Raw genomic sequence first — 15,231 nt, 5'->3', positions numbered from 1 at the left:
ATGGGAAGGCATTAAACAGCTCCTCCTGGGGTACAGAGCCCGTCGCCTCCATGTCTGATTCTGATGGGCCTCGGCAGAGCAGAGGCTACCATGCCCACCCGACACAGATCAAGAGACTGAGGCACAGGGGCGTTAAATAAATCTCCCCCAAGGTCAAGCTCCAAGAAGCCTGGCCTCCCTGTGACTGCCATTTTCACCACCCTCTGCTGCTTCTCCCACCCCCTCAGACTGTGGACACACTAGAACCTGATGATCCCTGTCTGTGTGAGACACGAACTAGGCTGGAGCTCCTGAAGGAAAGGACCCTTGTTCTATTTATCTTTGTGTCCCCAGGGTCACCAGCAGGGTAGACGCTCAATATTTGTTGAAGCTTCTTTAGAAGTGGGTGGCTAGGTCTAATACACCCTGGCTTTAAAAAACAGAAAACAAACAAAAAACACTCGCCTAAGGAGGTGCAGTGAAAGTTTTGTAGGAGGTTGAGAAATCCGGGCCACGGTGGGGTGCAAAGACAAGCAGCATCCCTGGGCAACAGTGGCAACTGGAACCAGCAGGAATCCCACAGCAGACCCCTCCCTGCTTGCTGGCTACTGAGTGTGTCTTGGGCCAATAGCATCAGCATCCCCCCGGAGCTGACTGGAAATGCTGAGTCTCAGGTCCCACCCAGAGCCACAGAAGCAGATTCCGCACCTTAGCAAGTTCTCCAGGCGGTTCTCGCGTGCGGAGGCCAACAGCCACCAGCCTCAGCGCACCAGCTGTGAGCCCTGCAGATGCTCGGGGATGGCACTTTACCCAACATGCTTTCCGACCCCTAGTTTGTTTCTGGGAAAAGAGCAGTGTGTTTGCTTCTGGCAAATGATCACACTTTATTCAAGGTCTAGTTCAAATAAGAAGGTTGAGAGAACCCTGCCTCATTATGGGAAGTCGGATCCTGGAGGCCACAGGTTAGTCTAGATTTCTGAAATTCCATCTAGGTCTCAGCCAGGGGACATCGGCAAAATCAGGAGGCTTTTTTTTTGGTTGTCACAGTTGGGGAGGGTGGTGTTCCTGGTATCTGCGACTGGGTTTCTGCTCCAATCCAGAGGAAAGGAGAGTGTTTACCAAATCAGGGAGATTGGGGAGTTTTAGAAAAGAATCGTGAGAACCTTTAGAAGGTTATCCTTCGCAAGCATGGGAACAGTGGAAACAAGACTCAAGGGTAGAGGAGGGCTGGGACAAGAAACTAAGAACAGAAAGAGTGGGCCCTGAAAAGGAGGAAACATGGCAGAGAGAGGCCAACACCAGACAGCGTATATAAAAGCTTTGTTTATTACACAAAATACTTTCTTATTTATAAGAAAGACTTAAATACCCCACCCTTCTCCAGATACATGTTTTTTTTTTTTTTCACTTCTCTATTTTCCAAACGTCTTAAAAATGTGGTTATGAGAAAAAAATTTCCCCCCCATTTTTTTTTTTAAAGAAACACGTACAAGTCACCAGAGATCAGACACCCCATCCACAACGCCAGAGAGGAAGGCCCGAGCGCCCCTGAACTGCTACTGCTTTTGTAACACGCTTTGCACCTGCCTCCCCTCCCCATTGCCCAGAAGCCGCAGGTGTGGGATGTGAAAGGCTGGTTCTCTGAGCATCTTTCCCACGGTCCCACCACCGTTTGGGGGCGCCTTTCCTTCCAGGGGCTCAGGGCCTTTTCCCGAACAAGAGAAGGACATTTGAGGGGCCTGGAGAGCCCAGAGGAGTGGGGCAGGGGGCGCTGAGAAAAGCCTCTCGTGGGAGATGTTGCGGAAAGCGCCCTCATTTCAGAGTGAAATGCGAGCGGAGGTCCATTCCGCTCAGCAGGTTGATCAGAAAAGATCCCCTCTTCTGCTGGGTTTGCTTGGCTCACGGGTGGCGCCCAGGCGGGGTGCCTGGCGTCCTGGGGGATCCTGTTGCGGAGCGTGGCTCGGAGGCACAGTCCCGTGCGCGCTGCGCTCCTTAGTTGGCATCCGCGGCGTCCGGCAGGGGCTGGGGCTGAGGCCCCAGGGACGAGGCCAGCTTGGTGAGGGCGCGCGCTATGACGTCCAGGTGGCCGTTCATGGTGCGCAGCTCCACCAGGATGTGCCCCACGTTGGCCTCCAAGCTCGCGGGGGCGGCGGGCGGGGCGCGCGGCGGCGAGGCTCCCGGGTCCGCGGCTCCCGGGCGCGGGGCGCGGCCCCTGTCCGGGCCCTGGGCGGGCGCCGGCCGCTCGCGCTCGTCCCCGCGGACGCCCGGAGGGGTGGCCGAGGGGCAGCCCGGCAGCCAGTCCAGGAGGCGCGGGGCCGCCTCTGGAGAGGACGCGACCACCGAGTAGAGGCCGGCGCGCCGGGGGGCGCTGCAGCCCGGAGGCGCGGGGGCTGCGGAGAAGGGCGGGGGCAGCGCCGAGGGGCCGGGGGAGAACGCCCGGGGCTCGCAGGAGGAGGAGGGGGAAGGCAGGGCGGCGGTGGAGGGGCCGGGCTCCTCGGAGGAGAGGAACAAGGTGGCCGAAGACTGGGAGTCCACGGTACTGGGCTCGGAATCTGCCAAGGAAGAAAGGAGAAAGGGTCACTCGGGCGCTCGCTGTCCGCTGCATGCCCAGCTCCGCGCTGGGTACTGAGCGACTGGGGGAGGAACTGGGGAGCAGGCGAGAGGTCATTTCCTGCCCCAGACGGTCAATCCAATGAGGAAGAGAGGGTTATGTGAGCAGTTGGGGTACAAAGCGCGCAGGGTGGGCGCCCGGCACTGGAATCCGCGGCCGGGAGAATCAGGGAGTCGCCCGTGCACCGTGGCAGGCACCTCTGGGGTCTAAGAGGTGGCGCTCCTGCGCCCACAGGGAGGGGGTTCCTGCAGGGGCCCGAGCTGCAGCCCATTTGGAGGCAATCTTGCCGAGGACAGCAGGTGCAGACTGAGATAGCAGGGTCCTTCCCACCCTTCTCAGAAGCAGAAGTGTGTTAAACAGACGGCACCCCCACTGTCCCAGCAAAGCCAAGCTCTGGGGTGGGGGTGGGGGATTGAAAGAGTTTGAAGCCAGGAGCCAGAAGACTTTAGTGCTGGTTCTTGCTACGCCAGACCCCCTTGGGGACTTGGTTTCATTTCCCCATCTGTACAGGAATGTTGGGCCCAGTGACCCCTGGGGACCCCTCCTGGACTGATCTGCCTCCAAAGGTCGTCAACTTGAAACCTTGATCTAAGTTCACAGTGGGCAGCACTCAAGACCTGGAAGCACTAGACAAACCTGCCTTTGTTCCTCTCTCCTAATCCCTTGCCTCCAGGTAGAAGGTGGGCGGCAGCCCTTTGTGACTGGGCATGGTGGCAGAGTTTACCAGCCTCAGATCAAAGGGTCCGCATCAGTGCCAAGCACCTTAGCTCAGCTGCCCCAGCGCCCTCCCTGATCACCGCCTTTGGGGAGATGGTCCGTGCTCACCCTGGAAGCAGGTCTGCGTTTCACCAGAGCCAAGTCTCGGAGGCCTCTCTCCCAATTCCAGCCAGAGTGTCAGCTCTTGGCTTTCCACATTGTCTGTCTGGGCGCCCACCTGTATGCCCTGTCCTTCAGGGACACCGACGCCACACCTTTCAAAGGCAGAGCCTGCTTGATTGCCTTGGTGGGGAGGGAGACATGATGAGTCAATGAGTAAACACATCCCCCAGTGCATGTGAACATGTGCACTCTTACCCCCCGTCACGGGTGAGCTGTTCCTTCGTCTGCGTCTGGCTGAGACTCAGAGAGGCCCTAATCATCTGGTGACAGCTTGTTCCCTCATCTGTCCTGACTTCAGCTCCCAACAACGTCCTCACGGGCCCCGGATGCCCGATGTCCAGTTTGTGTGGTGGAGAATTGTGTCTGATGGGACCAGGGAGGCAATTGTTTCTTGAAGGACAACCTTTGAGGAGAAGCCACTCACGTGCCAGCAAACCTCCCTGATAGAAATGTCATGGGTACTTTCTGCTGTTGGCTTTCAGAGAACTGCCTCTCCTCCACCAGAACATAATCTCCTCAGGTTTCTGTGAGGATCTTATTTTGTGTAACAAGAATCGAAGACACTTCTAAGCACATAACTCCTATGAGTTGAAAAGAATAAAGGAGAAACTCTCTAGACTGTTTGATCTGGTTTTACTTGGGAAAGATGTTAATGAGCTTCACACATCCAACTCTTGTAGGAGACAAGAGCCCTTCATATTAAACCAAATAGAAGTCTCGTGTGTAAAATGAAATAGGGGCAAGCACACAGAATGTTCTAGGGCAACATTTCTCAAACTTTAATGTGCTTGCCATTCCCCAGGGACATTGTTAAAGAGTAGGTTGTGTTCAGTAGGTCAGGGGTGGGGTCTGAGACCCTGCATTTCTAGGCAGCTCCCAGGGGTGCTGAGGATGCTGCTGGTCTGGGGACCATACTTTGGGTAGCGAGGGTGTAGACCAAGTAGACAAGTGGCAAATAAAGCGTAGGATTTATGATTGTAGAAATCAAAGTAACCAGGAGTAGAGGAGCACCCTGGAGATCTAATGTGATCATGAAAATAGTAACTATATTGATAACTATATTGATGCTGATGACTTCTCAGCTTCCAGGGGAATAAAAGAGGTGGCCTCACTTGCCATTAGCTTAATAGCCTCCAGCAAAGCCTTGAACCAGGGGCACTGGCTTGGGGGTGGCAGGGGTGGGGTGTGAAGGTTCTTAAAGAGGAAAGCCCTTCGCTGTGGTTTCAGCTAAAACTTCAAAAAACATCAAGTTGTCAGGACTCACCCCAGCCTAACTGGCCAACAGAGTTGAAAAACAGAATCACCTCCCAGAGGTTTCACCTGGCTATCAGGACACTTGGTTTCAGCCCCAGCTCAGCTAAAATCTGGGCTAAATGATTTATAGGTCTCTTCCATCCACAGCTGATCATTTTATCCCTGATTTGGGACATAGGCTTTTGAATCAATGACGTCATTTTTGTGCAGCTTCAGGGATTACTACAAAATAATGTCAGGGTCTTGCTGTTCCAGACCCTGGGGAGAGTTGGGGGAGGTTGGGGGCTCTCAGGTGCAGAGGGTTAATTAATCAGTCTCCTTAATTCCTTCCTTCACCCCCTCACCTGGTCCCTGACCCTCATCCTGCTTTATTAGTCTTCTGAGAATTATGAGCACCTGACATTTTATGTAGTTTTTTGTTAACTAGAATGTAAGCCCTATGAAATGAGAGACACTGCTTATTTCATTCTCTGCTGTGTCACCAGGGCCGAAACTGTGTCTGGCATAGAGTAGATGCTCAATAAATACTTGTTGAATGAATGCCATATAATCATCATCGGGCCAGAAACACAACTCCAAATGCAATAAACTGATCCAGCTGCGTGTCATTTAATCATTCGATGCTTCGATTATTTATGGAGTCTATGCAATATTTAGGACATGCTTATACTAAAAAACGTATTCCATGTTTATCTAACATTCTAATTGAGCTGGGTGTCCCATATTTTATCTGGCAACTTTATAGGAAGTCAATATTTTCATCCGGTTTCACAGAAGAGGAAACTAAAGCAAAGATGGGTTCGGTATTTTCACAGAATTTCAGAGTTGGAAGGGCTCGTTGCTATGACTGGATTAACTACTTATTAAGATGTAGAGGTGTGGGCCAGTGAAAGAAAGGGACTTGCTGTTTCATGACACATCTAGAACAGAACAGAGAACAGAGTCTCCTCCCTCCCAGTCATCTATCATTCAGTCATAGAACAAATAGGTACTGAGGCCCTACTGTGTGCCAGATGCTGTACCAGGGCCTGGAAACAGCCAAACCAGACAGCATCCCTACCCTGAAGGAGTGCTCAGGTTGCCTCTCAGTGGATACCAAGACCCATCTGGCCGATCAGATTGGGGCAGAAACCCAAAGAGCTGCACAGCAGATGTCTACTAGCTATTAGCACTGGTTTGCTCGCAAAGCCTGGAGCCTCAGCCTCAGTCAGGTGTATTAGAGTCTGATATGTAAACCGGGGTCATCCACCAACCGAGGCCAAATTTTCCAGCCCTGGCACTCCTTCCTCTCCCGTTGCTCCTGCCATCTCCCTCCCACACACAGCCAACCATTTTGGGCTGATGCTGCTTCTTGAGATGGGGAAGATGAAGTTTCAGTAAATTTCAGTGATTCTGAAAACTGACTTCACAAAAGTCAGTTTTGAAAGTGCATTATATATATTATATACATATTAAATATATACTTATATCCCATATGTGTTAAATATGTTTAATTGCACATTAAAATGATAAATTATGAGTTGAAGTATATTGAAAATATATAGAGAAAAATGTATAGAAATATAGAAAATATATATAACTGAAAGCATTTGAGAAGTGTTCATTCTAGAAATAAAAGAATTGCAAATTAAAATAATAATTGAGTTAAAATATATATTGAAAATATATAGAGAGCAATATATACTGAAATATATGTTGAAAAATATATGTAACTAACAAGCATTTGAGAAGTGTTCATTCTAGAAATAAAAGAACTGCAAATTAAAATAATGACTATGAATTGGAATAATTGTGAATAATGAATTGCCATTTTTCACTTATAAAGTTTTCAAAGTATCCTCATGCTAACGCTCGTTGCTGACCAGATTGCCAGGGGAGAGGCATTCTAAGATATTGTTTCAGGTAGAGTAGATCAGTGCACACTCTCCGGAAAGCAGTTTAGAAACACGTGCTCCACTGTTTAGCGAGAAAAGGAAATTGCCAAATCATGTTATGTGGATGAGTTCAACTGCCTGTAGAAACTGTGTAAAATAAGGATTGAGAAATAACACATGATGATGTTAGAAATGTGATGGGATTATAGTTTTCTGAATTTTCCAAGATTTCTACAGCAATCAAGCGTGGATATGCCTTCCCTCATCCCTGATCTTTCGCAGACAGTGACCACTTCTGGCCACTTTCTACTCAGTGTTATTGCTAAGTCAGGCTGAATCATTTCTTGGCTGGCAACTGTGTGCTTTGAAAAGGCCAACATTTTTTATCATTTTTACACCCCCTTGGCACCATCCTGGGGCTTTGGTTTTCTCTGGGGGATGCCTGTGAAAGAGTTGAAATGTAAGGCCAGGGGGCTATGGGAACCTGCATTCATTCAAAAATAAGCCTTTTGATCAGCCCCCTAAAACCTGCTCCTCTCCCGGTCTTCCCTGTCTCAGTAAATGACCTTCCATTTTTCAGCCAAACCCACAAGACTAATCCTTGACCCCTCTTTCTCTCACCCCTCTGCATCTGCCAGCAATGGCTGTAGGCTCTGCCTTCAAATATATCCAGCATCTGACCACTTCTCACTGTCTTCTCACTGTCTCCAGGCAGTGACCCAACTACTGGGGGCTGAGCTGAGACCAGAAAACAGGCCTCCCGAGTTCCGGTTCAGTCAGTGTTTCCCCTTCCACACCCAAGAGCCTACTTGATCTGAACGAATCCTTCAGAACTCTCCCTGCTCCACTGCCTCTCCCCAGCCCTCCTGGCCACCCTCCACCACTTGTCTGGGAAAATTATTTGCTGAGTCCTAGCTATTAGATAATAGCTAAATTTATTCATTCATTCATGCAACAAATATTTATTGAGCACCTATGGTATGTCCCACAGAATGCCCCATAGTGTGCAAAACCAGACTTAAACCCTGACCTCACTGCGGGGGCAGGAAATCATCAGATAATTGCACAAATATGTAATTGAAACAGTGACACAATCTTCATGCTATGAGCATCTAAAGCGGGTTGACCTAATGAAGGAAGAGTCCCTGAGGAAATGCTGATTGAGCAGAGCTCCGAAGGATGAGCAGTTAAGCATGAGCAAGGGCCGGTGGCAGGAAGGAGTACTGCAAAGACGCGGGCCTCCCAGAGAGAAGCAGCAGGACGGGAGTGCAAACAGCACAGGAAGGAAGCATGAGGTGAGACGCGGCTCAAGAGGAGAGCGGGGATCTGGAGGTGTAGTGGTGATACACACTGCCAGTTGTCACCCAATATCCACTCTCCTCTTCTGCCTCCTTTTTAGCTGGTCCATGACACTTAGAAGAAAGGTTACATTTCCCAGCCTCTCTTCCAGCTAGCTGTAGCCATGCCATTACATTCTGGGCAGAGGGATGCAAGCAGAAGTGCTGTGTGCAATTTCTCCTTCCTGTGCCTGGGATTTGGTTGCAGTGGCTGGTGCTCAAGCAGCCCTCTTGGACCATGAGGTGGAAACCATATGCTGAGGATGACAGAGCAGAGAAATGAGTCCTTGATAACTTTGAGGAACTGTTCTGTCAATTCTAGCTCATTCAACTGCAGATTCTTCTGCATACGGGAAAATAAAAATCCTACCTATCCAAACCCCTGTTAAATTGAGTTTTCTGTTACAGACAAACCAAATCCTGATACGCATGGCTTTGTTGAACCCGTTAAGGAGTTTTGCGCTCATCCTAAGAGCAATGGAAAGCTTTGAAAAAGTTTTAAGCATGAGAGTGTGTGTGACATGATAGGTTTTATAGTTTGAAAAATTCACCTGGTTGCATTGAGCAGGAGGTAGACAGAATAGGAGCAGGGAGACCAGTTAGGAGGTTCCAAGTGCAGGTGAAAAATGACAAAATGACAGTGGCTTTTGCTGGAGTTGTAGCTCTAGGGGTGCAGAACAGAAGACTCTACAGACAGCTGGGATGTGGGAACATTAAGATTTACTATTGGCAGGGATATGGGGCATGGGGAAAAGGAGGCATCAGAGAAATGGGTACCCTAGCTGGCTCCTGTTTCAGTGCAAGATCCCAGAAATTCTGGTTCTAGAAAGGGAACTTTTCCTTTCTTGTTCTCTGGAGTCTGGGTGACCCCTTCCCAGACCACACCCAGCCCTCCAGCATAGCCGAGCTCTGACACACCTCACCAAAGGCAGCCCTTGGGAACATTTTCCCAGGAGCCTGGAGGGAGAAGAAACTGTGTAGCCTTGGGGAACCAGAGAGGCAGAGCCTGTGGGAAGGGGACCAGACCTGTCTGCGGGAGAAGCAGCATCTCTCAGCACTGCAGCCGGGCCCCTGCCTTTGATGGTTCAGACTTGGCTGGGTTACTGCCTGCTCCTTTAGGAATGCCCGGCACACAAAAGGGAGGGTTGAGTGTCTGATGAACTCAGCCCAATAATATTCACTTCTTTTATTTTCCAGGAACGTCATGAGAACCACAGGGCAATCTTCTGGTTTTAAGACCTGGTGAGTCAAGTCTACAGATACCTCTGACTCAATCGGATCCCAAGTTCTCACCAGACATCTCCCAGGAACGGGGCTCAGCAGGAGAGCTGGAGCTGGACAGCCTCTGCAGGGGAGAGGAGGGTGGGTTGCTCTGGAGGGGCGAGAAGGGCTGGCTGGCTTGGAGACAAGGGGATTCCTGATGACACTGACCATTCTCACAATAAAAGCCAACATTACTGAATACTTACTATCTCCAAGCTGCATGTTAAATGATCTTGCCTAATCTGCATGGAAAACTATGAAGTGGGTTCTGTTCTCAATCCCATTTTACCGTTGGGAAAACTGAGGCTCTGATGTTAAGAAACCTGCTCACCATCACAGAGCTGGGGTATGAACCAGGGCAGCTAATGCCAGAGGCTATTCCGCATGAAGGAAAGAATGTGCTTTATGGAATTTTTGCAGGTGTGGAAGGAGGGCAGAGAAGGAGAGCTAACATTTGTAAAGGGTCTGCTACACTTGAGGCCTGTGATCTGCCACCTCGACTGCATATTAAAATCACCAGGGGAGCTTTGTAAACACTATTGAAGCCCCCCCAACCAATTAAATTGAGATCTTCAGGATCGTGTCCAGGCATCCTGTGTTTTAAAAGCACCCAGGTGATTATACTAATACCCAGCCAAGGTTACTCGACAATGACTTCTACCCATTTGCAAATGGAGAAACTAAGGTTCTCAGAGTTGGGATAGTTTGGACAAAGCCCACAGCTGACAAGGCCCACATCCTGATGTCAGTGGCTGACTCCCCTACCAGTGCTCATCCGCGTTGGCCCATTTTCTCTCATACCTGGGCCTCCTCTGTTTTGAAAGTATGTGAAATTTTTACATGTAGACTTCTTTTGCAATTTTCATCTCTTTTTCTGTTGAAATTCAAGTGTTGTTTAGGCCAGCTGCCTGAGAGTAGCAGTGCAGTCTATAGCCACTGAGTGGGACTGGCTGGCCCAGGGGCCACTGAAACCATGGCCTTGGCCTCACCCAGGCTCTGCTACAACCAGGCCCTCCGAAGAGATGCCCAGTAGCTCTGGCCAGGATGTGCCCTCTCACTTTCCTAGGAAGAACACTGCCAAACCACTGCAGCCCCCAACCTCTGAGGGGCCACCCTCTGGGGTCAAGACCCAGCCCTGGGGAAATCCTTGGTCTCTGTTTCTTGTAGCATTAGTGACTTCCCAAGGAGTGACACAGGAAAAGTCATCGCCCCTTTATTTCGATGTGAATTATCCAGCCTCTAATTTCCTAATGGCTGAGGGTTGAGCTAAAGAGTATTCACCATCAATCGACTTAATAGAGCAAAGCAGCTGGAAAGGGAGAAGGGCAGCCACAGAGGCCGGTTTAAAGAGCCAGAAGGTGCTCCTGCCCGAGCAGGACCTTGGAGGGAGGGAGAGGAAGGAGCGAAAGCAGGTGCCTGCACCCATGTTCACAGCAGCGTCGTCCACAGTAGCCAAAGGGGAAGCAGCCCAAGTGTCCCTGGCTGAATGAATGGGTAGACAAAATGGGTACATGTGCATGTGTGTGTACACACACACACAATGGGATTCATTCGGGCTTAAGAACAAGAGGAAATTTTGGTAGCTGCTACATGATGAATCTTGAAGACATTATGCTAAGGAAAATAAGCCATCCAAAAGCCAATACACAAAATATTGTATGATGCCTCTGGTGTGAGGTGTCTGGGTGGTCAAATTCATGGAGACAGAGAACTGTGGTTGCCAGTGGCCGAGGGAGGGGGGAGAGTCAGTGTTTAGTGGGTGCAGAGTTCCAGCTGGGGAGGTTGAGGGCTTCTGGAGGTGATGAGGGTGATAATTACCCGGCAGTGTGAAGCTACTTGATGCCACAGAACTGTCCATGTAAAAATGGTTAAAATGATAAATGTTATGCTGTATATAATTTACCACAATAATAAGACAGGTGGGGGAAAGTATGATAACTTAATTCGCAATTTTATCCAAGTGCTTGAAAGAAGGTCTATATATGACATTTCTAGGGCTTTTGTAAGATAGAAAGAGGAAAGAACTAACACGATAAATTGCTCTTGAGAATGTTATAGGTCAGATGTGGGTTGAGCACCCAAAGAGGCCCTGAGGATGAGGGTCACTTACCCGGTCCTGGACCTAAATATTACTTCATCCTCAAAGATGTCTCCTTTTTCTATCACCAGGGTGAAAAATTCTAAAATAGCTTTGCTGATATGTGTGGACATAGGCTGGAAGAAAGCAAAGTCCAGAGCCTGACACTTCTAGATCCACTTTTAGACCTATTCTACTCTCACAAGCAAAGTGATTTTAACCCTTCAAGCATCTCACAGCCAAGCTGCTATCTCCTTGGGGTCACATATCCTCATTAGCACCACTGGCCACAGAAAAAATGTGGGAATTGTTTCAGTTCAAGAGCCCCATGGTCCCAAGCCAGGGTACTAGTCCCATCTCATACTCATTCACTCTGCTCCTTGAAGGTCCTGGGCACATTCCTACCTCAGGGCCCTTACACTTGTTTTTCTTATACCTGGAATGCTCCTCCCTTGGATATCTGCATGGCTCACCCCCTCACATCCCTCAGCCTTTGCTCAAAGTCACCTTCTCAAGAGACCATTTCTAAACACCTAGTTGAAAGTGCCACCCCCACCCACCCCATCAGCTTCCAGTCCCCCTTGCGCCGAGTGGCGGATGCTATCACTGTTCCATTCATATCCCCAGGGCACTCCAGGTGGAGGGAGTTTTATGTACAAATAAATCCTTGAAGCTTGGGAGACTGTGGCCTGAAAGACAGTTTGAAATGGGGGGGGGGGTACAGGTCTAGGAGACTTGCATGAAATGGCTTAAAAGGCAACAAGGCCAGCTGAGGAGCTTGTCTGTGAAACTAAGGAATTTGAACTTTAGCGGGCAATAGGGAGCCACTGAGGGGTTTTAAATAGGAGAGTGATAGATTTGATTTGCAATTTTAAGATTACCCTGGCAGCCAGCACTGTGGAGGTTGAATGGGGGGGAGGGGGTAAGGCTGGAGGTGAGAAGACCATATGTAAAAGTAACATCTTGAGCATTAAAGGAGCTAAGATGACATTATAGCAGAAGAAAGCACAAGAGTAAAGTCCGGCCAACTGTATGTGAAGCAAATTTTTTTTCTAGGAAAAGATTGGATTTCAGCAAAAAGAAACTTTCCTGCCACCCTTTATGGCCCTTACTGGGGAGGCTGGCTCCTGCCTTCGTTCAAGTTGGCCACCCTGGGTCTTTCATGCATCACTGTTCAATAAAAGCAAGCGTGGCTTTTATGGGGTTGTTTGTTAAGCCCCAAGCCAAGCTTTTCAACTCACTTAGGCAGGGCTGCTCTGCCAATTTCTAAATTGGCTGTTTTTATGTATAGGGTGTGAAGGATCTCTCTCTGTGTCTCTGCGAACATATCCATTTGGAAGGAGACGTGTGTGACTATATATAATATCTTTATGTGATTTTTGAAGAGATGTTTATACAACCTGTATGTTCTATGCATGAATATTTCTGTAGTGTGGAGGAAGGGAGAGGGAGAATGGAAAAGCTGTTCCCACACCATAACCAGCTTGGGCTCAGGAAGAAAAATTCGAAATAGATTATGTTCCCAAGCAATGCCTCCAGAGTTGAAAAGCTTCCAAATCAACCCAGTTAATTCTTCCTCCTGGAGGGTCACTCACCTTTGAACTTCACTTTTTAAGACTATCGTTAAAAAAAATAACATGGCACAGACCAGACCCACTGAAGCCCGTGCTCCCTGCCCCTCCCACTCCAAAGAGAGAGTGCACCAAAGGGGCCATCTCGCTTGTAAAAGAGAGGGCTGCCTGATGAACTTCATGGAAAGAGCAGGGTTGTAAAAGCCGGCATTTGGGCTTTAACAAGGCCAGGAAGCCCAGAGCGGAGCCAGCTGGGTAGTCTGAGCAAACCCAAGAATATTAGAACCCCGGGTCACAGGGAGCTGGGCCGCCACCAGGAATGCAGGGAGGAGAGACAGTCTGGCGGGGCTGGGGGAACAACTGGAACCCCAGGCTGCCAGCTCCTCGGAGGACAGTCAACAGACCCAGGCCCAGCAGCAGGACGCAAGGTGGGACAGTGCTCTGCCTGGCCACACAGGGCTCACTTGGGCCTTCTTCACAGGACAAGGCTCCAGGACCTCTGGGGATTGTCCACTCAGCAGCTCAGCCGGGACAGCACCTTAGAGAAGAAGCCGCCTTGCCAAGCTGTCACCCCACACTGAGTGAGAAGGCAGTGGGCACCTGGAGAGGAGGGAGGGGCGGATGGCCCCATTGCCCAAGGCAACAAGCACTCAGGTTCTAGACAAGGGTGTTCCCTATAGCAGTGGCACGGCAGAGTCCATTGTCATGTGGACCAAGTGACAGTGCCCAGCTCTGGACACACGGTGCACACCCAGTGAGTGGCATACCCTGCTCCTGTCAGCCATCCCTGCAGCCCAGGGAGCAGGCCCTGGCTCTCCAGCGCTGATGCCTCGGTGTCTGTTGTCACATGTTGCAACAATCCCCCCACCCCCGCACTTGGAAGCAAATAATCCTAGGAGATGGGGGGGCCCCACCAGGTTCCCTAACTGCCCCATGCAGGCGCTTCTAATACCCAGTCCCTTCTAAGAATTCCTCGGAGATTGGACCTCCCAGCCGTGCCACTGTGTCTCTCCTGGAAACATCTTTCCTACTTTGGGTCCGCCCTTTCCCTTTTCTTCGTTTCATGCCATTCCTCCTAATGATATCCCCCTAATGATAACCCTTGGTGCCAGGCTCAGTTACATACAAAGCTTAAATGAGCAACCCAGACTCTAAATTTGGCCCTACCCATTGGAAGGAGAGGTCTGGGGCATCTTGCTTTGCCCAGAAGGAAAGATGCTGCTCCCCGTGAGGAAACAAAGCCAAGGAGGGAAAACGAAACAACTTTCACAAAAATAAGTCTCGAATGAAGAAGCAGACCAGTGCTGCTGCCCCGGTCACTGGGGCTTGAGGCCCATTCCGCAGCCCCGGCCAGGCCTGCCCCAACCCTGCTCGGACCCTTCCCGACCACAGACCCACAGAAGCAGCAGAAGCTTTGCCTTTTCCTTTTCAAAAATGTGCTCCGGCCTGACCCTACCTAAGCTCTCACTGCAGGGCCAGCGGAAGGAGGAATGAGAGCCTTTGCTGGGAATTTCCTGACCTCTGAGAATTTTTCTCAAGATGTAGCCATGAGTTAATGGGATGCACTGTGACACAGGGTATCACTTGCAGTGGCTCCCCCACCCTCTGGGGCAGCCTGAAAAGCATCTCCCTGCTGAGTAACTGAGGATGAAAATCTCTGAGCCCACCCCCCAACTCTCCCTACATATTGTCCCCAAATTGGACGAGATAAGGGAACTATATTTACACCACTTAATCAATATTTATATAATTATATATCTATATTATATTTTTCTATATTTATTATAATATATTATGTGATATATAAATATATTAATATTATAATATATTTATATTTATATTACATACTTATATGCTTATATATAGTAAGCTTTGTTAAGTCAGAACATTAATAGTATCTAAAAGTGCAGAAAGATCTCTATTTATGCAGTTCCCTCCCTTTCAAAGTTAAGCTCTCTTGCATGATTTCATTGATCCTTATATTTTGGTTGCTCAGAGAATGGAAGGGAGGAGAAGAGGGATGGAGAAGAGAGGAGATACATAACTCAGACTTGCAATGTCCTGACAAGCTCTGGGAACCCAGAGCATCCTCTGAAAGGTCCCAGTCAGCTGGACCACGTAGGCAGGTAGAATTATCAATTCCATTTTATCGATGTTGACCACTAACCTGAAACAGTCCAACAAAAGTGAATTCATTACAATTTCGCTTGTAAATTGTCTGAGTACCAGGACTGACCAGCACTTGCCAGGGAGGTCTGCCCAGACCAGTGTCTCTGCTAGTGGTAGTTTATAATTATTCCAAGAGTTTGGAGGGAAGCGCTTGGGTCAATGACATCCTTCAAAAGGTCCTGGAGTGAAAATGAAGGGAGTGTTGAAATGAGATCGT

At 49.3% G+C, this 15,231-nt stretch overlaps 1 protein-coding gene across 1 annotated transcript in view; it reads right to left on the bottom strand.

Annotated features, from left to right (window-relative positions):
- Positions 1–1,740: 1,740 nt before the first annotated feature.
- Positions 1,741–15,231, bottom strand: part of RUNX2 (RUNX family transcription factor 2) — a 223,619-nt gene continuing 210,128 nt past the window's right edge. The window contains exon 6 of the mRNA XM_087817423.1: positions 1,741–2,531. Within this exon, the coding sequence (XP_087673549.1) occupies positions 1,972–2,531 (560 nt within the window). The 3' untranslated portion in view covers positions 1,741–1,971. The remainder of the gene's footprint in view (positions 2,532–15,231) is intronic.

This window comes from Miniopterus natalensis, chromosome 5, assembly GCF_054644295.1.
Source record: "Miniopterus natalensis isolate mMinNat1 chromosome 5, mMinNat1.hap1, whole genome shotgun sequence".
In the NCBI taxonomy this organism is placed as follows: Eukaryota; Metazoa; Chordata; class Mammalia; order Chiroptera; family Miniopteridae; genus Miniopterus; species Miniopterus natalensis.
Note: the sequence above shows the minus strand (reverse complement) of the source record. Positions and strands in the feature narration are given on the sequence as shown.